Source organism: Trichechus manatus, unplaced genomic scaffold, assembly GCF_000243295.1.
Source record: "Trichechus manatus latirostris isolate Lorelei unplaced genomic scaffold, TriManLat1.0 scaffold00041, whole genome shotgun sequence".
NCBI lineage: Eukaryota > Metazoa > Chordata > Mammalia > Sirenia > Trichechidae > Trichechus > Trichechus manatus.
The window spans coordinates 8,912,536-8,939,868 of NW_004443977.1; the positions used below are offsets into that span (position 1 = coordinate 8,912,536).

Below are 27,333 nucleotides of genomic sequence, written 5' to 3' on the forward strand. Positions count from 1 at the left end.
TCCCATAGACATAGGCAGAGGTCCAAACACACACCCTCATCCCCCCCCCCACACACACACACACTTCAGTGTTAGAGAGCTGGGTGGGAAGGAAGGTGTCTTCAGAGACTTACTTTCTTTCCTGTGGATCCAGGGCACAGAAGGTGACAGTGTTGAGGGGATAGTGTCGTCTGAAGAAGAGCCTGTGGCACAGACATCAGATAGAGAATCAGTGCCTGAGTAAGCACTTTCCCCACCTTCCACCTGCAGGTTAGGCCACCTTTCCACCGTCTGTAGCAGACATGCATTGACAAAGCCTTTCCCTTATTTCCATGATTCTCCACAACCTTCTTGTCAGTATATGAGCAAGACAGCCTTAGCTGCTCACATTGGGGACATAAGCAACGCACAGGGAAAGATAAATTCAACATAAAACACCTCCCGAATGCTAGGGACCGGGAAAGAAGGAAGAAACTGGCACTGAGGAATAAGAAATGGAGGAGCGCTGGAGGAAGTGAAGGACTGGAGGACACTGTTAGGAAAGGGCCTGAGGTGAAGAACAATGCTGAGCCTTTGACCCATAGATTACCAAAGAATAGGGAGGTGAAGTGCAAGCCCCTAGAAGGCAGGGACTTTTAACGGTTGTATTTACACCTGTATGCCCGATACAGGGATATTTGTTGAAGGATGGAAGGATGGGTGGAGGGAAAAACAGGAGGGTTGGTTAGATGGGAATGGATAGATACAGGGATGGATGGCTGGACAAGTGGATGAATAGATGGATGGATGAATAGATGGGTGAATGAGTGAAAGGATGAGTAGATGGAGGTGGATCGGAGATGGATGAATGGGTGGATAGAGTGGTAGATGGATGCAGGAGATGAATGAATTGGTAAGTAGGAGGGTAAGTGGATGGATGGATGGATGGATGGATGGATGGATGGATGGATGGATGGATGGATGGATACATGGATGATAGGAAGGAGAATCCAACACGGAAGCAGGTAGAAGATTCTTACTTTCTCTGGTTGTCAGTCAGTGTGATTCCCTGGGCGGAGACCTTGAAGTGAACAGTTGTGGCAGCTGGCGTGGGGTCAGCAGCCAGTGTCTCAGACGTGGCTTTGGAGATGGCCTGTGGCCCAGTGAGTGACTCCATGTCCACAGAGTTCACGAACAGCACATTGCAGGCTGGAAGAAACCCACACAAGTAGTCATGGGGGCTGGAGTGGGTGGGGGAAAATGCCCCAGGCCCACTCTTCAGGGAAAGAACATTCAGCAATGAATTTCAGTCCAGCCTTGAGCCAAGGCATCACACTAAGAAATGTGGTCTGCCCAAAGGAATTTGGGTCCGGGAGAGACTTCCAGCCTGCACCTGCAGGAGGAACAGGGCAGGAAGGAGGAAAGGCCTGGGCAGGGATCCAGCCCCCAGTGGCCACTCACCTGCCCCTTGCTTCAGCAGGTCGGTGGTTGAGTTGGCAGAGCCTGAGCTATCTTTTGATTCATCTGTGGGGTCTGAGACAAGAAATCAGTTGGTAATTAAAACTCTAGAGCTGGAAAAAAGCACAAGCTTGGCTGGGCCTAAGGCGAGCAATGCAAAGAACCCCAGGCAGCTCTGCAAATACTTTCTGCAACAGATACTACTTTTCATAACAGGGCCTAGCCATTGGCACTGTGTATGTTCAGCATGAATGTTCAGTGATAACTCTAAGTATTCAGCACACTGGTTAAGAACTCTGGAGTCCGACAGAACTGGATTCAAACCCTCACCCCAGCAGTTGCTGAGTATCTATAAAATGGAGATGATAATAATAGTATCCACTTCATTGGGTTTTGGAGATATTCCATGTACAGTGTTTAGCCCAATCCCTGGCATAAAAGAAGCCTTCAAACGGCAGTTGTTGTTGCTGTCATTGTTGTTTTGCATTGATCATGGAGATCAATGAATGTTCTGATTCACTAAACCTTGAATGCAGCACAACTATAACTTCATATTAATAAGAATCAAGTATTGTTCATACTAGTGTTTTTCAGACTCTGGTGTTCAGGGTTTGTTAAAAAGTAGATTGCTGGGCCCCACTCCCAGAGATTCTGATTAGGTGGGGCCTGAGAATTTGCATTCTAACAATTGTCTCGGAGCCCTGATGGTGTAGTGGTTAAGAGCTCGGCTGCTAACCAAAAGGTCAGCAGTTCAAATCCACCAGCCGCTCCTTGGAAACTCTATGGGGCAGTTCAACTTGTCCTATAGGATTGCTATGAGTCAGAACTGGCACCTAACAACAACAACAACAACACAACAATTCCCAAATGAGGCCAATGCTGCTGATCTGGGGACCACACTTTGAGAACCACTGATTTATACAATTTAAATATCAAACCATTTTATAATTGTTGAACTACTATGGTAAATGTAGTAGAAAAATAATTTAATTAGGGTCTAAATTGTGTGGTTGATGATGCTATTTAAGTTGTATTTGAACTTTTAAGTTATTACCATTGGTCAATTATTATTAATAATTCAGTGAATTAAATTGGATAAATTGAAACTATCAAATAACATTAAAGGTTATATGTGTGGGCAAGAAGCTCCAAGAGAGACTGGAAGAGAGTCCCAGGGCCAGAGCCCAGGGGTGTAGCTGAATGTTCTATTATTGAAAATGAGGGTAAGGAGGCACTCCAGTTCCCAGTTCCTAGACCTCGAGTTCAGGGCCAGCCACTCTTATCCTCATGTGGGCCCAGTATACTTGGGGGCTGGGTGAGAGAAGCCCGTGCTGTGAAGAGCTTGGGGAGTCCATCCAACATCCTCCACAGTTAGAATACCTCTACTAAAGAATCTAAAATGTCCTTCCCAGCTCCAGTGACTCACTCAAATTTTTGTCCTGTATTTGGTGATGCTCTTGAGTTCCATTCAAATTAAAGAGGACTCACTCTTCCCCACAATTCAATCTCCCCTCAGTCAGCCACACACACTAGCAACTGCAAGGACATCTTGGCCCCATCCTTCCCTTCACATGCCATGCAGAGCCCAGCCACCTATTGTTCTAAAAGATCCCTTGAGTGCACTCTTTCCTCTTCATTCAAGCCAACCCTTGAACACCTGGATGTCCCATAACCTAAATCTGCCTTCCACTCCCCCTTCCCTCTACCTACCCACTGCTGCCCATCTCATCCTCCACACATGGTCTCGCATGACTGTCTCCTCTTCTAACGCCCTATGGGATGAGGCTTATTCTGAGGATTCAGTATGAACTTCTTGAAGCCTCCAGACAATTTTCCAGAACAATCTGGCAAGTCAATTACGTATGTTACTGGAGTTGATTTTCTTAATTAACTTTTCCTTCTTCTTTATTAGGAAAAAGAAGGAGTACGGTTTTGAGTTTCCCCAGATTGGCAAAATGGCCCTCCAACTCTGGCCCATGTTCCAGAGTGCCTGGCAGGGCTGAGACATGGAAGGAGGCCAGCTCAAGGGCCACATGATGAGCAAGGAGTCTCACATTCCTACCTCGGTTTGGAATGACCAGCTTACAGGGCAGAGCCAATGGGATGATGGAGTGCTGGTAGACCAGGGCAGATAGAGAACCTGCAGAGTGACAGAAACAGCCCACCAGGACAGTGTTACTAGAAGTGGACCAAAGGCAGCATGGAAACCACCCCCCACTGTATGTAATCTTCAGCTTCTTTATTACCTCACCGTCCTCCACCAGCAAAGCTGAAAATCCACCCCCCCTTTTTTTTTTTTTAAAGCAAGGTCCAAGGGAGAAGATTCCAGTGGTTCACGCCAGCAGTCATAAAGATACCTAAACACTTTCCTTTATAGGAAGTTCCTGCTAACATCTCTCTAACCTAAATCCCTCCAGCTATTGTGGTCCCTCTCAGGACAGTGCAATAGAAGTATTAGGGGCTCTGAAGCCAAAGAACTGTAGGTTAAAATCCTAGGTCAGTTATTCTCTATATGTTTCTAGATAAGTCTAACTTCCATGAACCTTAGTTTCCTCATTTATAAAATGAGGTCAGTGACACCCAACATACAAGGTTGTTATGAAGATCAGAAATAATATAAGGCACCTAGACACTGACTTTCACATAGTAGGTGGTGAAAAAAGGCAGCTGTTGTTATAGTTGTTATTCAACTATAACATTATCCAAGTTATAAAGATAGTAAGTCTCAGCAGAGTGGGACAAATACAGAAAGGAATTTCACAGAGGTAAGGAGCCACAATACAGAGGAAAGGAAGCCACTATTCATTTTCTATTCACAGTTGATTATAAGACAAGGGGGACTGGGCAGAGCCTGCAGTAGGAGAAACTTGAGGTCAGAGTCCTGGAGGAACCCAGGACAGGCCTGAGCCTTTGGGGCCAGACTCTGGAGACAGAAGCAGGGGGACAGCTCACCGAAGTTTGGCTCATTAGGGCATCCCTTGAGCTTGACTCCTCTGGGACCGGTCTCTATCAGGAAATGCCTCACCAGCTCATGGGTCATGTCTCCTGGGATGAAGAGAAAGAAATAAGAATTAATCACTTCTCAAGGCGTCCTCCCACCACCTCTCAAGAATGCTTCATAACTTCCCCAAAGTGCAGGGCTAAGACAGGAGAAAGGGTCCTGGAAAAAATATGGTGAGAACCCTCTAGAATGAAGAGACCCCAACTCCTATCTCACCCCTCATGGAAACATAACCTGAGTCCCAATAATCCTGCTTCCCCATTCTCTGACCCCAACCATCACCAAGCACACGACTTGCTCTTCTGAGGAGTCTGATGTAGCAAGGACCAGCTCTGATGAGAATTAGAGACCTGCCCAGCCCCCTGGGTCCTTTCAGCATATTTGGTTTGAAGAGACTGTACAGATCACCTAGTCCTGAGGTCCCCATTCTTAGAGATGATATTACCTTTTTTACTCTGCTGCATGATGGTTGGAGGGGGAGAAGACACCTTCATGGCCAGCCCATAGGCTCCTCGGAAGGAGTGGCTGTCACGGATGATAAAGGCCCCTGGCTCCTGGTCCTTAAGGAGTGCAATGGCTGGATTGAGATGGGATGAAGAGAGAGAGGAGCAAGAAGTTGATGACACTGGTTTTACTTAAGTCCCATTGGGCCTATTATTCTTATTCATTCTTAGGTGAAATGACTTCTTTAACATTAGAATTTAAACACTCCTAAGGGTCCTCCTGGAGTTTCTGGGTGGTGCAAACAGTTAACTGGCTTGACTGCTAACCAAAAGGTTGGAGGTTCTAGTCTACCCAGAAGCACCTTGGAAGAAAGGCCTGGAGATCTACTTCCAAAAAATCAGCCATTGAAAATCCTATGGAGCACAGTTCTACTCTGACACACATGGGGTCACTATGAGTCAGATTCAGCTCAATGGCAACTGCTAAGAATCCTCCTTTTTCTGTAAAGGGCCAGATAGTAAATATTTTAGGAATTGAGGGTTATGCAGCCTCTGCTGCAACTACTCAAATCTGCCACTGTAGCATGAAAGCAGCCATCAACAATGCTTAAATGAATAGGCGTGGTTGTGCTCGAATAAAACTGTATTTACAAAAACAGGGAGACTCCGAATTTTTGACCCGTGTGCCATAGTTGCTAACCCCTGTCCTACACTCACACAGACTTTCTTTGGAGCCTGATGCGGGCTTCATCTCCATCTCCACATCCCGACTTTGTTTTACTTGTAAAATGCAAAAATCTCCCACTTTATGAAGACAAAGAGTTAACATCTCCAACCTTCTCCTTTGCCCAAAAAAGCCAAGGCTTTGCTGCTTTTAAAGACCCCTCAAAGGACTGTCTACAATCACTGACTCTCCTATCCCATACTCCACCGTGGGAAGGTGCTGCTCACTGTCTGACTTTACCCAGCCTCCTCTCTGTGACCACCACCGACTACAAGCAGGAATGAGGGTTTTTTCTGGCTTGTGCTCCTTGCCCAGGAAAACACGGGCCTAGGCAGCAGTCAACATCAGTCTGCTGATGGCCTACTGGACCCAGTACAGCCCAGCACTCACCCTGCTCTCGTGAGATCTCAGGCTTGTACCAATACTTGGAAGTGTCCTGTACAAACTTCACCTTAGCCCGCGTCTCGGGGCTGTTGTCTAAACAAGAAAAAGAAGAAGGGAAAGTGAGTCTCCTCAAACACCCTCAGAGCATAGCAGGAAGGTACCTGGAGCACCTTCTCATCCATTTCCTGTCTCCAGGCAGGAGGGGCCTCCACCATCTTGGTTCACTGAGCTGTTATCATGTTGAAAGGCCTGGCACAGCATTCTTGCTGAGCCAACTGAAAACCTTCCCTCCACCTCATCTTCCCCTTTCCCTACAAGATTCTGACTCCCTCCAGCTTCTCTCCCATAGGCTAACACACCCTACCTCCTAGCCCCTTTCTTCATAAGCTCAACTTCCCAACACTATGATAACAACCTTGAGGATGCAGAAAGAAGCATCATCCATACTTCCAAAGACACATTTCTGACAACTTCTCCCCAAAGCTCCTCCTCATCACCCACCTGGATAGCCCATGTTCTGTATCACATAGAGCAAAAAAAAAATCACTCCCCCCGGGACAAGGAATTGAAAGCTTGAGCTAGAATTTAGAGGCCATCTACTGTGTGCCAGGTGCCCCACTTCTGTAGTAGACCCACATCCCCAGAACCTTTGCAGATCACAATGCTTTCATAGAACATTAGGTTCTAGAAGGAAGCTTGGAGAGCATCTAGTCCAATCACCTAATTTTATGAATGAGGGAAGCAAGGATCAGAGAGGGGAAATGACTCTCCCAAGTTACACAGATGGTTAATAGAAAGGCTCTAATAAGACCTTCCCAGATAAGAAGAACCCAGCAGCCAGTTCAGGGCTAGTTCTACCAAATCTTCCTGTCTGGGTACTAGGGTGTGTGGCCCTCACCCTCCAACTTCTTCCTTCATCTTTTGGCACCAAACAAAACAAAAAGGGGGATAAGAGGAAGAGGAAGAAGAAGAGGAAAAGGAATATTGCAAGTCTACATTTTCCCTCTCCTTTCTTCAGAGAGATGGAGCAGAGGGAGCGAGTGCTAAAGATGCTGTAGAGTTATAGGAACAAATCTGGAGACACAGGTTGTGTCTCCAGTAGTCTGTCAATTTCAACTTGGGATTTATGCCTCGACAGATTTCTGGGAAGGAATCCTGGTGGTGCAATGGTTAAGCACTCTGCTGCTAACCGAAAGGTTGGCAGTTTTGAACCCACCAGCTGCTCCGTGGGAGAAAGATGTGACAGTCTGCTTCCATAAAGATTACAGCTGCGGGAACCCTATGGAGCAGTTCTACTCTGTCCTCTAGGGTTGCTATAAGTCGGAACTCACTTGATGGCAGTGGGTTTGGTATTTGGGGTTTAGAGTTCTGGGATCTGTGTCTCTGGAGGACGAGGACAGTGAGGGGTAGGGCACCTCCCTTTCTTGGTAGCTGTGCACTGCAGACAGCCTCTGGGCTAGGCAGCTGGGCCCTGGGCCCTGCAATTGCTGCAAGCTGATTCTCTCTCTGCTCCCAAGCCCCCAGGCCCCGCTGCTGCTCTGGGCTGTTTAATGAGCTGTCAGAGGTGGCTACAGTCCCATGTGCCTTCCTGTGTTGATCCCAGTGGCTATTTTAAGCAGGGAAGATGGTGGGAAACAGGAAGTGCTCCAATGACTAAAAGTTCTGCATCCTCTAAGGAGAGGAACTGGGAACCAGATGTCCCTGGTGGGAGACAGGAAACAGGGGTATGCAGGGTCATCATAGGTGTCCCGGCTTGGCAGGCTTAGGGCAGGACCTGGAAGTGACACACCAAGAATCTGGGCATCTGGGGCCCATCCCAGGCTCCCTGAAACATTCTAAATTGTCTTGAATGCCCCAGGGCCCAGGGCTGCTACGCATATAGTCAGGTTCCAGGTCTGGCCAAGAAGCTGCAGATCTGCTGACGTCTTGACCTCTGTGTTAGATAATGAGATCTCTTAGTGGAGACAAAGATGCAAGTTCTGGTGATGAGTGAAGCATTCACTGGGCAAGGCTGCATGGGCTTCAGTAAAGCCAGGTGGGCAGAAACTAGACTCCAGTGAAAATGTCTAATTTGTGGCCTTGGCCCATACCACATCAGGCTGCCTGATCTATTATGAGGGATGTGAGCACAGTGGGGATCCAAACTTGGGAACAAAATGCTACAGACTGACAGTTACTGAAGTCCAATTTGGAAGGTATATATTCATGGTGATAACCAAATCACAACAATCCTCCGGAAAAATGATCAAGACAGCTCCAATAATGTCTTAAGAGCACTAGTCTTACATGGGCCTGGATTGGAATCTTGGCCTTGCTGTTTATTAGCTGTGTGACCCTTGACAAATACCTGAGCCTCTCTAAGCCTCACTTTGCTCACGTGTAAAACTGGCAATAAAGCCTACTTTATCAGATGGCCATAAGGATGAAATGAGATAGTATTTAGCTAAGAGCCCAGAACATAGTATATGCCAACAAATGGTAGTGATTATGATCATGATGATAATAACAGTAATACTATCATTATTATATTCATCATCATCATCTGCATCTTCACCCTCATCACTGCCTCCCCCATAGCACATTTACCTTGAGGATACCTGAAACCACAGATAAGGAAACTGAAGCCCAGAGGTCAGTGCTTCACCCAAGGTGACCACCAAGGGGATGCCAGAACAGAGACCAGAGCAGACATCCTGACTCTCAAACTTAATTCATCAGCAGGAGGGTGGGGATGGAAGAGGAGGGGCCCACCTGGCATGGAGTACTTGGAGAAGTCAGGCAGAGTGTGGGAGAAGGAGACGGTGCTGCCCCCACTGGGACTGGACATGCCACTGGCGACAGGCGAGGAAGACACCTTCCCGTTGATGGTGGCGTAGTTGGGGAGGCTGCCTGCTCGGTCCCCCACTGACATCCTCCGCTTCTCCGGCAAGGCTGGTGTTGGGCTCCCTTGCCGGAAGGCTGCTGAATCCGGTGAGGGGGAGGTGGCAGGGCTGCTCAGGCCAGGGTAGTAGGCAGGGGAGACAGGGAAGGAGGGTGTGGAGGGAGCCTGGTAGCCGGAGGCACTGCTCTGCCGGGACAACGTGGGTCTCCGGTCCTCGGGGGTGGAGTAGCCACCATAGGCCACATGCCGGTCCAAGCTAGGGCTGCCAGGAACTACAGATCCAGACCCTCCCAAGTGACGACCCAGGCTAGGACTTCCGGGGCTGGCTACTGCATTGCCATGGAGACTGGAGGCCAGGTTGCCTTGGTGGGCTCCAGGATGCCGGCCCAAGCTAGGGCTCCCGGGAGTGGTTGCCACATTGCCGTGGAAGCCTGACGCCTGCGGGGCCCCTGCTGCGTGCCGGCCCAGGCTGGGGCTCCCTGGAGTGGTCGCTGCACTGCTCTGGGGGCTGGAGACCACATTACCATGGAAACCAGTTCCTGCATTCCCATGGGGACCCATCACCTGGCGGTGGCTCAAACTGGGACTGCCAGGGGCAGCCATACTAGGGTTGGTGGCCCGCCGGCCAAAGCCAGGACTAGGGGGAGTGTTGGTGCCCACTGTCCTGTGGCGTGCCTGTGGGCTCCCGGGTACCGTGTGGACGCCAGCCACACTGAACTGAGGCCGGGCCTGGCTTTCTGGAGACGAGTTGAACTGCTGGAGAGAGTAGTCCGGGCTGCTGTAGCTGCTGCCCACAGTTGGGAGAGGAGAAGAGCTCTGGTAGCTTCTCTGGGCTGAAGGGCTGGGCTGCCCCAGGCTGCTGGAGCGGAAGCCAGAATCCAACAATGGCTGGGTGGGTGTTCGAGGGCCCTGGTCACTGCTCTCCCCTGATGGGAAACTCCCTACTGAAGTGCTGGAGAGAGAGGGCAGATTGAGATATGAGCAGATGGCATCTAATGAAGCAATAGGGTAGACCTTCCCGGAACACTAAGCCCCTCCCTCCAACCACTAACACCTGTGATAATAGCTCTACTCGCCGTGTGCAGGAATGGCAGGGCCTTTACATGATACCTTATGGAACCATGGGAGCCCTGGTGGTTAAAGCACTCGGTTGCAAACAAATAGGTTGGTGGTTCGAACCCACCAGCTGCTCCAAGGGAGAAAGATGTGGCAGTCTGCTTCCATAAAGATTACATCCTTGGAAACCCTATGGGGCAGGTCTACTCTGTCCTATAGGGTTGCTATGAGTCAGAATCAACTCAATGGCAATAGGTGTCTTTTTTGGTTGTCGTTATTGAGCCATCAGAGTAAGCCTACAAGGTAGACATTATCATCCTCATTTGACAGAAGAATAAATCGAGGCTCAGAGAAGTTAAGCAGTAAGCTCAGGACCATACAGCCCATAAAAGACAACTGGGATTTCAACTCCATTGTGTCTAATTCCAAAGCCCAAGTTCTCTCCACTGTACCATGTGGACTCCTGAACCATAAGTCAAAGTGAAGAGGTCTCTCAGCATCACAGAAACTGAACACAAGAAAGGGAGTCAAACCACCTGGCTGCTGTTCCTAATGGGAGTAGCCCTGCCTTGACTCAGTTTCCCCAGTTGTAATATCACCATCCTTAGACATGGAGAATGCTAGAATAGGGGCTCCAAAAAGCAAAATCAAGGAATCATGCTGGTGGTGGCGGGGGGAGTGGAGGGTGTTTCAAATAGAGATATTTCAGCTCATTATAAGGTCTACTTTCTAGCCACTGGATTTGGTCACTAATGGAGCAAGTTACATGGCATGGTCATGAGGCTCCCATCCCTAGAAGTATTTAAGCAGAGGCTAACAGACCTCTTGACCTGACTGTTGTGGAGGCAATTTCCTCTATTGAGAGGTTAGATCAAATGAGCTTGGAGGTTGCTCCCAATTCTAAGATGCTGATAAAATTCAGTTCAGAGGGGACCGTATCTGGAAGAATAGCCACAATCAAAGGTTCTCCTCTGAAAACAAGGACAGGTTCCCATGGAGAACTGCAGTACAATGCAACAGCCTGGGAGTTGGGACACATGGATTCTACTTGTTAAAGTTTTCCCATGTGGACAATAAGGGAGCTGGATTAGATGATCCTAAATCCTTCCAGGACCAAACCTCTATCCATTTATGACATGGCAAGAGAGGGACAATTGTTGACATGGGCCTTGGGAAGCAGCAGCTGCAGGGAGACAGCAGGCAGGCTAGACCCCAGAAGCCCTGTGGAGAGGAGGCTTATGCAAGACAATGGGCCATAGCCTGGAGCTGCAGACAGGAAGGAGGCCCTCAGGGCCAGCTGGGTAGGCTCAGGTCCCTTGGGTGATGTGAAGTTTGAGGGACTGGGTGCTCTTGGGCCAGATGACAGCCCAGGGCAGGGAGAAGATGAGGGCTAGAACAAAATCAACCTCGCACCCAGAGAAGAGTCCGGAGGGAAACACCACTTCCTGGTGTGGAGTACACTGGATTCTGAGGAATGGAAGATAGAGCGGGATGCACCAGGTTGAGCAGGGCAGGGTGGGGGCACTGAAATGGAGTTCTGGAAAATTAGTCCCAGAGAATAAACACTAGCTTCCTGAGTCCTGAAAAGGGCCAAGACAACTGCAGGAGGAATTTGGGTGAGAAAAGTGAAGAACTTCCTAACACCAGGGGTAACAACATCAGCAATGGGGAGCTGGGGCAAGTTAGGAAAATCCCCTTCCCTCTGCCCAGAGTTGGACCTGCTGAGAAGGGGAGCTGTCTGCCCCAGCAAGATGCTGCGGAGGGAGCAAGGTGAACTGGGGGATGCATACTTGGCTTAAGGTTTCAGAATTCTTAGAAGCCCGGAGAAAACCACCTTTGGGCATCCTGTCACCAGGCCCCTCCCACCTGGGAGAGGGATCAATACCCTGGACCAATTTAGGGTCTGCAGCCAACTGGGGCCACTGGGCCTGGCCTGGGGGAATGTGAAGAAGGAGGTGGCTTCAGAGTTTCCCAGGCTTCCCCCACCCCATGGAGCCTAGGCTAGGGAGGCGTGTGGGCACGAGAAGGGAGGGCAGGAGGAGAGTCTCCCTCCTGGGGGAATGAGTTCCAGCCAGGACAGACTAATCTTGTCCTCCTCCCACACCGGGTACCGTACACCCTGCCTGAGTTGATCTCCCTCCGTTTCCTATGTTATCTTCCTCTCTCCCTGTCCTAAAGCCTTAGCTACCCACCACCCCCACCCCACTGCTCCAGCCAAGCAGCTTCTCACTGCACCCCAAACATGGGGCCCTCCCTCTTCTGAGCCCATCAGCAGAAACTGTCCACCCTCCCCTGCCCAATTTGACGCTTTCCTCTGACCCACTCAAAATGTAAGCCACCCCTCCACCAAGTCACCCTCTGCATACCCTCCCCCACACGCTGCAGCCCTCAGCCCCCACACCCTGCACGTCCTGTGTCCTTCCTGTGCTGGCCTTCTAGAGTGCCTCTCGCTCCTTCTTCACCTCTCAACATCCTGCTTATCCTGCCAGACTCACCACAATAACTTCCAGCCCTAGAAATGCTCTATGCATCCCTGGCCAGAAATAAGGACTCCTTGCTCTGAGCATTGAGCACTTTCCTGCTTTGGGGCATGCCTGGCTCTCATTCAGGGATGATGGGCACTGGACGCAGGGGTTGTTAGAGACCTGGGCTCTGGACCAGACACCTTTAGTCTGAATCCCATTTCTGCTACCACTTATCTGCATGACCTTAAGCAAGCTACTTCATCTCTCTGTGCCTCAGTTTCCTCTTCTGAAGAAATGGGAAAAATAATAGTACTTATCTCATAGGACTGCTGTGAGGATTAAATAATGTAACTGTGCAAAGCACTTAGCACAGTGCCTGGCACACAGGAAGCATGGCTACATACCAGTAATGACTGTTGTTAGAGTGTAAACTTGGGGGAAGTACCACCTCTTGTTCACCTCTGTACCCCCTACTCATTCCAGCACATTTCTGGATGGATGGAATTGAATTGAACCCTGGGGATTCTATCTTATCCATCCCTGTGCTCCCCACAGGATCGGGCACTTTGGGAATGCTCTGTAAATGCACACTGATGAGCTGGTTTACAGAGGGCAGCATCTGGATGTAATTTCTGCCGTCCACACTTTAGGCAGGCCCAAGAGGACTCATCCAGCCTGCCCCGAGCCTGGGTTCCCATCTCACATCCACCATACACTCCTGCTTACCTGTCAGCACTGAGGATGGGGCTGCTGGTGGAGAGGGGGCTGGGAGAGACAAAGGAGCCACCCAGCACCCCGTTCCTCAGGGGTGTCTCATGGCCATAGGCTTGGGCAGCTGGGGCGCTAAAGCTCTTAGGCTCAGGCTCCTGGGCTCGGGGCCCAGCGACGGCTGTCCGTGCCACAGATTCGACATAGCTCCGGGGCTCTGGAAGGGAAAAGGGGACAGAGACTCTGAGCACAGACCCACAGGAACACAGCCTGCCCAACGGGGGAAGGGCAGCACAGGGACAGCCCCAAAACGACAGCCAAGCACACAACGGACACTCTTCCTGGGGCTCCTGCCTGCCCCTGGCCACCCTTCCTCCCAGAGTCTTGGAGAAGCTAGGAGAGGCCCGACAGTAATCTTCACCAGGGCCTGACTCTAGGAAGCTTCCAGAAATGGATCCCAGGCTCTGCTTCCGAACGTGCCCATCAAGAACCTTCCCTCCAAGAACTAAGACATCAGTCCATAGTTGGACCCCCTTTAGCTGCTTCTTTTCTTCAATGACCCTGCCTTCCAGGGCCCCCTAAGCTCCCCAGGCCCCACTCATGTGGTGGGCTCTAAAGCTCTGGCCTGGCCTTGCTCATTTCTCAGGATAGCACCAGGATTCACACAGGCTCCTCCCCATGCCCAGAATCCAGAAACAGGCTTGCTTGCCTAGCAACAGACCTGCACTGGGAGTTATGCCCAGTGCTGGCCACAGCCAACTCGCCAGCTCCAACGTCTTTGACACACTTAGCATTCCTCCCAAGACTGGCATCAGGGGAAAGGCTCCCATAGGAACTGAACATTCTATCACCGACCTCTTGCATTTCAGCAGCATGCAGCAGTTGACAAAGGACATGTATATATATTATCCCCAGTTGGTGTTCAGAATATCCTCAGAGGAAGGAAGGACAAGTGTCAAAGGACCATTTTACAGATGACGACACTGAGGCCTAGAGAGTGAAATGTCTGGAGGCACAGGTAGGACTCAGGTCTCCTGACTCCCAGCCCATGTACAAGTTTCCCCCACAGCCTCTTCCCTCCACCCTACATGCCCCATGATGCCACCTCTGGGTGGCCTAGAGAGGGGCGATAGCCTTATATGGGGACTGTCAAAGCAAGCTGCTACCCAGACTCCTGTTCTGCCCACACCATCCTCCAAACCTCTGCCCAAGGCCCAGTCAGTCAGCCAGAAAAGAGCCAACTTCACAGGCTACTCATAACAATAAAAATAGCAATTATATGAGGAAAGTAGGATTTGGAGAATGTAAATAACTTGGCCAAGTCGCAAAACTAGCAGGTGGCAGGGTGGGCCTAAGAACCCAGGCGGTCTGGCTCAGAGCCTGCACTCTTAGCCACTGCACATAAGGCTGGCTGAAAATAGGGGGACTGATAGTTTCAATGTGTGTCTTTAGTCCTTGGGGGGCTGACTCCTTGCTCTGAGGTAACCCCGCTTGGCAGAAGGGACTGTCGAGGAGGCTTTGCACCCACAGAAATGGTAAACAAGACCCAGGACCAGAGTCCACCCTCTCCTCCCATGCCTGGCCACCCTGGGTCACTTTGTCTGAAGACTCCTGGACCCTTCCAGGTGCCCACCATGGCTTCCCCTGGGTTCCCAAAGTGCTCAGCACCCCTCTACTTCCCCCAGGGACTGCAAGTTGGGGTCCATCTGCTCCTCAACTGCCACTTGGATTTCTTGAGTGCCCAGAGCCTGTCTTGCTGATCTGTATTTCCAGAATTTCACATAGCATCTGACACATAGTAAGACCTCGTATGTGTCCTTCACACAAATGAATAGATGCATGACCTGCAGCCCCATACAGACAGAGGCACACAATAACCAAGACCTAGAGGGACACACATTCATTTGTCTCATTCCATAGAGGTCTTGCTGACCCGAAAAGTTCAAGTTAAAACCTACATGGAGGTCTGTGCTTGTCTCCAATCCACTGATGTTCTCCTGATCTCTACTCTGTTTCCCTGGAGACTGACTTGCCCATATGCATCACCCAGAACCACTTGTCCTATGGATTCAGATGGCTTTGGCCTTTGCTGGGTAGGTGGGACTGGCAGGAGATGAGACGGAGGAAGGAGAGAAAGGTGGAGGTGCCAGTGGCTGCATCTCTCTACCCAAGACCACAGCTCTGCTCTCTCCTGGTTCCTTCAGGCCTGGGGCAGGGCTGGCTCCCTACTTCTGCTAGGGAGAACCTGGGGGTGTTTCAGCATCCCTCACTGGTTTGCCAGGCCTTTTAAACAGTCCATTAAACTCTCCTTGAATGTCCCATCTGCATGAGCCATCCATTGCCTGCCAAGACCCTGACCCACATACTAAGTAGGCAATCACTGCCCTACTCCCCACCCTGGAAGGTGGAGAAAGTACATGCACCCCTTCTACCAGCAGTAGAAGTGAGGTAAGGTGGTCAGAACAGAGCCTAGGACCCCAGGTGCTGACCCTCATCTGGCCTGCTGGCCATTAGACAAGGCTGAGTCCCACTCACTGCTTCTGGTGACCTGAACTGAGTGTCAGTTTGCATAGAGGGTCCACGGAACAGTAAGTATATTAGGAACCCTAAGTGTTCCAGAAAACCCGAGATGGCTATAGGATGGCATCCTATATCTCAAGGTATCAGTCCATCAGCCCACTCCTCAACCCCCCAGCCCCCAAGCCACAGAAAGCCAGAAGAGCTCTCAAAGGACTCTGTGGTCTGAAGTTGAGGGACAGGACCACTTACCCAGGGAGAAGCAATGGTATCTGTTGCCACCAGTGTCAAGAAACAGCCCTCATGAGCAGAGGTGGCCAGGCTCACCAAGGAGCACACCAAGCCTCCTGGGCTTCGACCTGGGCTGGCAGCCTGTGGATTTCTGAGACTCAGTCCCACTCTGGTTCCACCGCCTCTGCCTGCCCTTACCTTGCTCTACACCCCAGTTCTCCTTCCACCAAATCTTTTTCCTCAGTTCAGTGATCTGCGGCTGGGTGCTCCATAGGGGCCCCTTCCTGCCCCTCCAGCCCCAAATCGAGGGGCAGAGAGGAGCAAAGCCCTTCCATACAGTCTCCGCTCCTCACGAGCCCAGAGAGGGACAGCCCCCTGTGCAGTTATTTGACTTCCTGAGTTCATCTCCAGAATTGTTTAAAACCAAGCTTCTGGGCCAAATAGCTGTTTTCCCAAGTTTTCAGACTCAGATTTCCATACTGAAAATGCTTCCTTTCTGTGTCTGTTCCTCGGCTTTTTTCTCTCCTCCTCATCCCAGGACAACATACTAGTATGGAGGCTATTGTTCCCATACTCAGGACCACAGCCCCTTGTTCCACTTCCTAGAGAGGTGACCTGGGGCAGGTTGCTGAGCCTTTCTGTGACTCAGTTTCCTCATCTGTAAAATGGTAGTGAGGATACTCACCTGCCCTGTCAGCATCTAGGGATAAGAGATGAGAAAGTTCTCTCTAATTCTTTCCTGCTAATTCCAATGCTGAAGTCCCTGGGTGGTGCAAACAGTTAATGCACTCGGCTGCTGACCGAAAGGTTGGAGGTTTGAGTCCACCCAGAGGTGCCTCAGAAGAAAGGCCCGGCAGTTTACTTCCAAAAAATAAGCCAGTGAAAACCATACGGAGCACAGTTGTACTCTGACACACATGGGGTCACCATGAGTCAGAGACTACTCGACGGCAACTGGTTATTGGTTAATCCAATGCTGAGGTTTAGAACTAGCCCCTGTGCCTCTAGGTATGTCCCTCGGTATGCCCACTCCTGCCTCCCCCCACCCTTCTCTCCCACTCTCGTCTCCTCCAATCCCGCAGCAGCTGTGCTCAGAGGCAATGGGAGTGTGAGACTGTGAAGGACGGGAAAGGTGGGGCTAGGGAGCATACTTCATGTAGAACATTCCAGGAGCCAAGTGGCTGTTGGCGCCTGAGAGCAGCTGGAGGCACAAGAGTTAGTTAGCTCCAACAGGCAACAAGCCTCCTTGGCCCAGAGCACCGTTAGCTCTCCGCCTACTCCCTGCAGTGCATTCTCTGCCTCACAGAAAAGGTTCTTTGCCTGGCGAGAATGGCCCGCCCACCCCGAGGAAAATGAAGACATGTGGGTCGGGGTGGAGGAGGAAGTAAAGAAACCCCAGAATCCCAGATCCAGGAGCTCACGTTGGAATTTCAAACCTTCTAGCTTGGGCCACATGTCCCTCCTCTGAGCGTCTATAACACTTAGTTCCTACCTGGGGAAGCAAGTCTACCTATGTTGAAATGTCTGCTGGCGTCTCTCCTCCCCTCACCAGGTGGTCTCATTCATCTTTACACCCTCAGTGTCTAGCACAGGGCCAGATACATAGTAGGTGCTCAAGAAACCTGCATTGAACAGCACTGCCCTAAAATTCCAGATGCCCAAGTACTCATCACCAAGGACCTCAGAGCAGGAAGAATCCCCAGAGGGGCTATTTCTAGACCAATGTCTTCTTTTATGCCAAATCTGTCCACACCTAATCACCTGGCAAGCAGAACCTAACCTGAATGCTCCCTGTGTCCATTTCTTTGGGGAAGAAGTTTAGCAATTTCTTCCCCTACTTCACATCTGGAAGATATTATTGATACTGTCCTCACATCCTTACTACTGTAGGCTTTCTCCCTCTCCTTTGTCTTGGAAAAGAGCACCTGGTCCCCATACCAAGTAAAGCCACTGTTTAGAGGTCTGAAGTGCTCTTTGTACCCAGTGTGACCACGTGGAAAAAGGCAACCTCTGATCTGGCGTAGGCTCTCAGCCATGCATGTGACTGACTGTGTGAGCCTGGACAAGGCATCAAACTCCTTTAACTTCATCTCCTCATCAGTAAAAGGGGGTTTCTACCACCTTACTCTCAGGGCTTCCAGGAATATTAAACAAGATGATGTGACAATGACTCCATATGGTCTGGTCCCTGGGTATGGAACCTCATTCTATACCACACCACTCCTTGCTCCAGCCTCTAGTTCCACCTTGCTTTGTGCTTCCACCTCAGTGACTTTGCAGTTCCTCAAAAAATATGCTGTTCCTTCCCACCACAGGGCCTTTGTACACACCATAAACATCTTGCTGCCTCCCACCACGGGGCTTTTGCACATGCAGTAAACATGCTATTCCCTCCCACCACAGGGCCTTTGCACATGTGGTAAACATGCTATTTCCTCCCACCACAGGGCCTTTGCACATGCCATGAACATCCTGTTCCCTCCCACCACAGGGCCTTTGCACATGCCCTTTTCCTTTGTATGGAATGCTCTTTTTCCATTCGTTATACCAGGTTAGCATCCATTCACCCTTACATCTTACTTCTTCAGGCTAGGTCAGTTTTTTTTTGCCATTTAAGGTCTCACAAAACTGTATTCCTTCTCCTCAGAGCACTTATCTCAATATGTAATTATGAGTTATCATTTATTTTCTGGTTCCTGTTCATGCATATGCTCCATAAGAGTAAGAACCATACTTGTATTGCTTATTATTGTATCCCCAGAGCCTGGTACAGTGCCTGGTACATAGGTGGCACACAAAATATCTACTAAATGAATCAATGAGTGAATGAATGAATGAATGTGAAGCATTTAACACAAGGCTTTGAACACAGCAGATGTCCCCCCCAGAGTCTTTTTTCCTCCCTCTGAATAATTGTGCCTCAAATCATTTTTCCTCACATTTCTTTCTGAATTTCCCATCAAAGTATAAGCAGGAAAATCAAGCAGAGCTTCAGAGGTGGGCAAAGAATGTGCTTTAGTCTGACCCAGAGGCAGTGCATGAGTCAGGAAATTTAGAAGTGGCTGCCTACAGCTTGCTCCCTGCCCCTTGCCCGCCCCCCACTCTCAGGCCACCGACAGCAATCCTGCCTCCCACACTGGAATCCCAGGGCACGGTGCCTGGAGGCAAGAGTTAGGCTTTGAAACAGCCACTTGACCAGGAGACCACTAATTCCAGTCTCAGCTCTGTGGCCTCCTAAGTGTGACCTTGGGCAGGTCCCCCCTTAACACGGATGGCAGCTCCCCATCTGTGAAAATGCTGCATGTGGCCGAGTTGATCCCTAAGAACTTTCCGCCTCCAAACTATATGTCTCAGGGACAGATGGAGGGACCAGGCTTGGAGCCTTGCAGGCTGAGAGTTATTCATGAAGCACTCTTGGCAGGTCTCGGTCAGTTCTGTCCGTGCCACTCCTCTGAAGAGTCATCCCAAAGTGGGAAGCACAACAGCCAGGGCCTCTCAGCCTGTGGGATAACCCACCCCTTGGACCTTCCTGCTGGAGGGTTTGAGGTCTCATGAGGCCTATTTATGCTAGCCAATCCCGAGGAGAACTGGGAGCCTAATGCCTGGTCTGGCATCTGAAACCCGTGAACGCTGGCTCAGAGTCCAGCTTGTTCTAGTCTCCCATCCCAGCTTCAGTGCTCTGTTGGGAAGCTGCAGCCTCCAGCTTGGGGGAAAGCCCTCTCCCTGGGTATGAGGTTGGGAGGAGCCAGGAAGAGTCATACCCAGCAGACAAGAGCTTGTTGTGGTTCACCCCATTCAGGGATCTGTCTTATTCTGGGGCTGCCTTATTCTGCAACCCTGGCTGGCTGGAGTAGGCAAAGCCTTCTGGGAAGCTCTGATCATCTTATCTGGGTGATGGCAGAGTCACAGGGGCATAGACCAAGCCCACTTTGAGGGTCAAAAGTCAAGCTTATAAACGCAAAGGCAAATGGGAGTGGGCCCAAGAGAACCAGAGTCTTTAAAGGAACCAGGCCACATGGAGCCACAGACCTGAAGACACCAGATGGGAAGTCAGAAAACCTAATATGTCAGAACTAGAAGGGACTTGGGCACCTCCAACCCTGTCCAACCACTCCCGGTGTAGATGGCAACACTAATGCCCAGAATGCCTGTCCCCTGCCAGCACCTCTTGGTTTCACCTGCTGTCTGAGGCCTCGTTTGAATTCTGTTCCTAGTGAGTCAGGGGTCTTCGGCTACATTACATCTCCTCTCTGCCTGTCTAGTGGATGAAGCAGGGGTTCATCAAAAGCAAGGATTAAGCTGGGGCCCACTAATATGCTAACTCCCTGAAACTGTTTGCAAAATTATGTGCATGGGTGTCCCGGTGCATTTTTGAAGGGCGAAGCCATAGCTTTCCTGAGATTCCCAAAGGTGTCCAAGATCCTGGAAAGGCAAACTTCCTACTTTCTGGGGTGACAGGAAACCCAGCAGGGGCTTCAAGAGGTCAAAACAGAGGTCAAACAAGAGGTCATACAGCTCCAAGACAGTGGTTCTCAACCAGGAGCAACTTCCCCCCAGGGAACCTGTGACTATGTGTAGAGACATTTTTGATTATCATGACTGGGAGGGTACTACTAGCATCTAGTGGGCAGAGGCCAGGGATTCTGCTGAACATCCTACAGGGCACAGGACAGTCCCCCACAACAAAGAGCTGTCCGGACCACAGTGCCGATAGCACCAAGGTTGAGAATCCCGCTCTAGGACAAGCACATGGGGCACGCCAGGAAATGGAATAACGAACTCCCTCCCCTTCTGCCTCTACGTATGAGTTCCCTAGCCCTCTGAAGGCGCTTGCTGCATGCCCGGCAGGCTGGCAGAAATGCCTCTGGGAGAGGGACTTTTGGTCCACAAGGTGACACTGCACTAATGCCTGGGCACTCGCCGTGCCTGAGCTGTGCCTGGCAGCTACGTATCCCCAGTCAGGACTCACGTGGTGCAGGGCTGACAGCTCATCACCTGGGGGTGGGGGGGGGGCACTGTGCCTGGTCACTTGAAACTCGGTCAGAAAAGAGAGCTGCCCTGGAGCCAGCCAAAACAAGCTCAGTGTGAAAAGCCGTCCCCAGGCCCAGAGGGCGGGAAGCCGCCACACACTTACCTTCAGATAGCTTGGACACCACCTTCCCCTCATCTTCCTCTGGGGGAAGATGGGAAGAGGGTGGGAGGGAGGAGAGGCAGGCAAGAGAAGCAGGTGAAAGAGGTGAGAGGAAGAGCCAAAACGGGAAAGAGAGAGTGGTTAACAGAGATTATTTCTTGAAAAAAGAGACTTTGCTGAGAAAAGGGAGGTGGGCAAGCCAGGTGAGGCAAGAGCAGAGCTGGACTCCCCCCAGAAGAAGCCCAGGTGAGGGAGGAAGTGTCACCTTGAACAGGGCTCCCCAGCTCCAGGGCCGAGACTAGGGGGGCAAGCGAGGCACAAGGTAAGGAGGTGCTCACTCTGGGACCCAGCAAGTCCTGCCCTCTCACACCCCTGCACCCAGGGCTCGCATGGGCCAAGTCTCAAGCAGGCATGTGCTGGCCTGGTGAGAGGCAGGCTCCCAGCCCCCTTCAAAACCCTGTGACTCAGTTTCCCTGGCCATGCAGACATCGCCTGAGTGGGAGACCGTGCCCAAGTCATGTCTTTGGTGGTTCACAAATGCCGTTCCCCTCCTACCTGGCTGGATCAGTCTCCTGGTGACTAAGGAAAAAAGGTAAGATTGGCCCCAAGGGCCCCAGTCTAGCCCTAAAACCGGAGTCTAGGGAGCAACTCCCTGGGCTCAGCCTGCTCAAAGTGGTTGCTAAGGCCACCACTATCTCCTTTCCCATGGAAGGAGATAGACTGAGGAAGTTGGAGGTATGAGCCTGGGGCAGGTGAGGCCCTTCTCCCCAACAAGGCCCTTGGTTCTGCCTTCCACTCTGTAACCAGGGCAGGGTGTCTGACTCAAGGCAGAGCTGGGGAGTGACCCAGACAGGCGGTCTCTTTCTTGCCTCAGCCCCCAAGCTCCCAGGTGCGCTTCCTCAGGTGCAGGGCACACCACGGTCCAGCATCAGGAATGCGGAAGAGAGGCCAAGGCTGGGGGAGGATCAGGAGCCCAGTCGTGGCAGAGACCCAGGGCTGAGAGGTAGAGAGCTGGGGAGACAGCCAGTAGAGGTAGGTGGCTGCTGCTGAGTGGCAGGTTTCTCAGGCAAGATTTTGCAGGCCAGAGGAAGAGAATGGGTGAGCACCTTGAATGACAGCTGTTGGGCCTCTGGCATCTCAAGGATCCTCAGAGCAGAGCCAGCTGGGCTGGAAGTGGGGACCCTGGCTCAGAGCAACAGGGTCATATGTCTTTGGCTGCATGTGTGTGTGCGTGCATGTAGGCAGCATGCATGTGTGTGTGTGTGCATGCATGCAAGTATGCATGTGTGTATATATGTATACATGTATGCATTGTGTGAGTGCATGCATGTATATTTGTGGGTGTTTGTGTGCATGTGTGCATATGTATGTATGTGTGTGTGAGTGTATGTGCATATACATGTATACATATGTGTACACGTATGCCTGAATACTGGGGGCTGGGGAAGTCAGCCTTCTGGCAGAGATCTGATGATGCCAAGGAAACAGACCAGGCCTTCAAATCCCCAAATCAGAGGAAGCTGGAAGTGTGGCCAACCCCCCCAAGTCAACAGCAGAAAACCTGCAAAGGGATCTACAAGCCTTGAGCCCTGCACAGAGAGCCCCCACCCAGGCCTGACCGAACCAGGGGCACAACAACAGCCTGCCATCTTGTTTCCAGGGAGCATCCTAAGAATTCTCCCCCTCTGGGAGTTTTCTGATTCCATCCTGAGGGCCCCGCCCAGGACCGCAGGGTGCCACCCCCCTAGCCTTGCCAGAGTCACTCACCGCCTGTGGGGTGCAACAGAATGTCCGCTGGGTTGTGGGGTTTCAGGCCCAGAGCAGACAGAGGCGTCTTGGCCAGACCCGGAGGGGAGCGCACTGTACCGAAAGAAGAGGGGAGACACAGGGAAGGACTGAGTGTAATGGGTATGCGGGGAGAGGGATGGGGGCAGGAGGGCAGGTGTGTGTTGGCAAGAGGTGGACAGAGGAACCAGCTTCCAGCCCCAGGGTGTTGTGGCTTTAGCTCCACTGCCCCTTGGCCCTCTCTGTGTCTCCACATTTCTGTGGTTTAAATGACAAAGGCAAGGAGCACTGGCTTGGGAGGAAGAAAATGGTGCCCTGCCTCAACACTGAGAAAATAATTTCTGTGTCTAGGCCCTTGGTTTCTTCTCATGGTCCCTTTACATTACCACAGTTTACCATATATACATGCAGGTGTCATTGGCTATCTCTGACTTTGTCTTTCTTCTTCTCCCTTTCCTTGACCCCACCCCCACCCCACCATAGTAGTTTTAACAATGGATTTAGATGGACTTAGAGAAGAACAAAAAGACAATGGAGTCTCAAGATGACACATGCCATAAAGGACAAGACAAGGAGTGGGAGACCACAGATTGGACTGATGCCAATCCTGAGACCTCAGGCCAGCCCTCAGCCCAAGGTCTGTGGCTCTCCAGCCAAGGGTGTCCCTTGAAAACCTCAGAAAGAGAGAACTGCTCAGCGTGGGGTTCCCTGTGCCCCCAAACCTGGAAGAAGCCCTGTCCCCACAATCTTTGGGCTAGAGCACCAACTCCCTGAGCAAACCCCATCTTCCTCCCAAGCCATCTGTCTGGGTTAGGAGTGTCATATAACATACAAGGTCAAAAAAGGGCTCTCAGGCTTTTTCCCATCAGCCAAGGAAGTGGCCAGACTCTGAGCCGATCTGAAGAGTGGTTGTTATACCCAGTCACGAGATTTCTCAGTGGCGACTGCCACATCTCTTAACACATCTCTGAGGAGAAGTAAAAAAGTTAGCTCTGTGTCACCTATCAGGGACATGAAGAGCCTGCAAAGGCTGCAGCCCGAGGACACGTAGCTGCAGACTTCAGCCAGAGCCTGACGCAGCCTGCCCCACCCTCAATGGCCTCAGCAGACTGGACGTGGCTCACAGACGCCCAAGACCCTCACAGCAGCTCCCTGGTCCCTACTCCTTTTCCCAGGAGACACTGAGATCTACAGGAAACAAACGAACAAATACAATCTCACAAATGCAAGCGATACACACAACTAGCTGTGCATGTGCAGATGTGTATATATGTGATCATGGGAATAGCAGGACGTCACAGGGGCCCAGCTGTGCAGCCCACCCAGTCCTCCACCCTCACTCAGTTCTTAGATGCCCAAGGGACAAATACAGCACAGGAGACAAGCGTGGACAAACATACCCAGCCAGGTATAGGGTAAGGTCTGGGTCTGTGTGTCTCTGACTTCCCCTCCCTCTCTCTTTACACACACACACGCACACACAGTTTCGATTTCCCCATGTCCTATTCCCCAGTACCTAGCACAGTATCCCACCACCCATCTGTCAGTTTGTTGTACTGCGGTGGCTTGCATATTGCTGTGATGCTGAAAGCTATGCCACTGGTATTTCAAATACTAGCAGGGTCACCCATGGTGGGCAGGTTTCAGTGGAGCTTCCAGACTAATACAGACTAGAAAGAAAGGCCTGGCAATCTACTTCCAAAAATTAGCCAATGAAAACGCTATGGATTACAACAGGATATTGTCTGATATAGTGCTGGAAGATGAGTCTCTTAGGTTGGAAGGCACTACAATGGCTGCAGCAAGGGACTCAAACATACCCACGATTGTGAAGATGGCACAGGACTGGGCAACCTTTGGTTCTTTTGTACATGCGGTCACCATGAGCCAGAGTCAACTTGACAGCAACTAACAATAACAACAACATGGTGTCTTGCTCATAGACACTTATTAAGCACTTATTAACCTTTGTCAAACAAATGGAAGGTTGACCGTAATTAATTTATCGAAGAATGAACCGAGCCTCAGATACTGCTATTCATGGAGTAACCATGAAGCATCTCCAGCCCACAAGTGTGGATCTGTTTGCCCCATGGGTGGACCAACAAGAGAAGGTGAAGAAAACCAGAGGACAGAGATAATGGGAGGGTTCCTGTAGGACTCACCCTTTGGATTTTCCCCCTCAATCACCCCCAGTTCCCTAATTCCTCCTTCCCCAGCTCCCAACCAAGCTGGCCCATCTCCTGAGGCAGATGAGTGGGTGGGACTGAAGCCAGGCAAGTCTTTTGCTTCCTGAAAGATAAATTCCCCACATTTCTCCAACTTCTTTCTTCTCTCCCCAGCATGTGCATTTATGAAACTCTGACTTATTCATTCTCCCCACTGAGGACCCCATGGTTGGCCAAGAAGAGGGGAGAAGAATAGAAATAGGCACATGTGGAAAAACCCAACTCTAGCTCAGCCCAGATGGTTTCTATCCCAAACATGGCAATGTCCAAGACCCTGGCTGTTTGGACCAGACAGCAAATGGGAACAGGTGTGAATGTGGAGGGCTAAGTCTTGAAAGATTCTGAGGAGTCTTAGAGGGTTAAAGAGCTGTCTCTTAAATGTGGTACATACATACAATGGAATACTATACAGCCGCAAAGAAAAATGAGCTCTCAAATCATCTTGCAATGTGGATTAACCTGGAGGACATTATTCTGAGCAAAATAAGTCAATCACAAAGTGACAAATATTGTATAATCCCACTTTTATGAAATGACAAGAATAGGTATATATACAGAGACCAGTGTTCACTGGTGGTTACCGGGGGTGGGGGTGGAGAGGGGAAATCCTTCTCCAGGTGGTAGTGACTTTTAGTTTATGGTGATGGGAAAGGTAGCACCAAGTGTGGGTGAAATTTGCACAGCCTGACAAAGTATAATTGATGCCACTAAGTTCTAAAAGAAAAAGGATAAATTGGTAAAGGCTATGCTGTATATAATTTCACAACAACCAAAAGACAGATAGAAAGATGATAGATCAAATAGGAGCTAAGATGCAGATACTTCTTAGACATAACCAGTCACCTCACAAGATTAGATTTCTTCATTTGAAGACTTAGGGTTATAGCCTCATCGGTCAATTCAGTCAACTGGCATAACATAGTTCAAAAAGTTCGTGTTCTACATTCTAGTTTGGTGAGTAGTGTCTGGGGTCTTAAAAGCTTAAAAGCGGCCATCTAAGATACAACTATTGGTCTCTATTCATCTGGAACAAAAGAGGATGAAGACAGTCCAAGAATCAGAGAAGGAACTAACTGTATCCATGAACCATGACCTCCTCTACTTTGAGACCAAAAGAACTAGGCAGTGCCTGGCTACATTACTGAACATTCTGATCAGGGTCACAACAGAGGGATCCTGATAGAAAGGGAAAAAATGTGGAACATAACTTCAAATTCTCAAAGAATCCAGACTTACAGGACCCGTTGAGACTGCAGGAATCCCTGCGACTACTGCCCTGAAATACTCTTTAAACCTTGAACAGAAACTATCCCCCGAAATCACCTTTTAACTAAATAGCAGGTTAGCTCAAAAAGTAAAGCGTTTCACCCTTGAGAACTGCACTCTTTTAAAAATTATCCATATGATGAATGGACAGCAGTTACTCTAAAGCAGAGATGAGAAGTTTGGGTGGGGGCTGGGGCGGTGAGATTAAACTAATGCGAGTGGAACAACTAGAACAGAAACGATGAAAATGTTGACACAAACTGAAGAATGTCACCTGTGTCACTGAAAATTTATGTGTAGAAATTGTTGAATGGGGACCTCTTTTGCTGTATATATTTTCATCAAAAATACAATAAAATATTTTAAAAAGAAAAGAAAGAAACTATCTCCTGAATAGCTTGCTCTAGGCTTGCCCTCTAATACCGCAGCCAGGAGCCACATGTGGCTACTGAGCACTTGCAGCGTGGTTCTTCTGACTTGAGATGAGCTGGAAGTGTAAAAGACAACCAGTTTCAAAGATTTAGTATAAAAATATACATATATATATAACATTTTTTAAAGTAAAAAATATTTCAGCAATATTTTATGTTGTTGAAATGATAATATTTTCGGTATTTTGGGTGAAAGAAAACATACTATTAACACATATGAAAAAAATACATAAAATATTTTTAAAGTAAAAAATACTTCAACAAAGTTTTATATTGTTGAAATGATAATATTTTCAATATTTTGGGTAAAAGAAAACATACTATTAACATTAATGTCACTGATGTCTTTTTACATATTTTTTACAAAAGAATGTAAAATATCTCATTAATAACTTTTATGTTATTTACCTGTTGAAATTATGGAGCCTTGGTGGCACAGTGGTTAACAGCTCGGCTGCTAATCAAAAAGTCAGCAGTTCGAATCCACCAGCCGCTCCCTGTAAACCCTATGGGGCAGTTCTACTCTGTCCTGTAGGGTCGCTATGAGTTGGAATAGACTCTATGGCAACGGGTTTGGTTTTTGGTTTATTGAAATTATATTATTTTGGAAGTTTGGGATTAAATAAAATATATTATTAAAATTAATTTCATCAGTTTCTTTTTACT

General features: G+C 49.8%; 1 protein-coding gene across 3 annotated transcripts in view; it reads right to left on the bottom strand.

The window, feature by feature from the left end:
- Window positions 1-27,333, bottom strand: part of TNS1 (tensin 1) — a 109,163-nt gene that overhangs the window by 7,921 nt on the left and 73,909 nt on the right. The window contains exons 16-27 of one of the 3 annotated variants that reach the window (XM_023731280.1): window positions 22,725-22,817; window positions 21,513-21,536; window positions 20,961-20,999; window positions 13,097-13,295; window positions 8,720-9,801; window positions 5,975-6,061; window positions 4,863-4,994; window positions 4,369-4,461; window positions 3,479-3,556; window positions 1,420-1,491; window positions 999-1,167; window positions 114-182 (exon numbers count right to left, since the gene is read on the bottom strand). In XM_023731280.1, coding sequence (XP_023587048.1) covers window positions 114-182; window positions 999-1,167; window positions 1,420-1,491; window positions 3,479-3,556; window positions 4,369-4,461; window positions 4,863-4,994; window positions 5,975-6,061; window positions 8,720-9,801; window positions 13,097-13,295; window positions 20,961-20,999; window positions 21,513-21,536; window positions 22,725-22,817 — 2,137 coding nt within the window. The remainder of the gene's footprint in view (window positions 1-113; window positions 183-998; window positions 1,168-1,419; window positions 1,492-3,478; window positions 3,557-4,368; window positions 4,462-4,862; window positions 4,995-5,974; window positions 6,062-8,719; window positions 9,802-13,096; window positions 13,296-20,960; window positions 21,000-21,512; window positions 21,537-22,724; window positions 22,818-27,333) is intronic. The other 2 variants (XM_012555556.2, XM_023731281.1) reach the window with 2 other exon arrangements.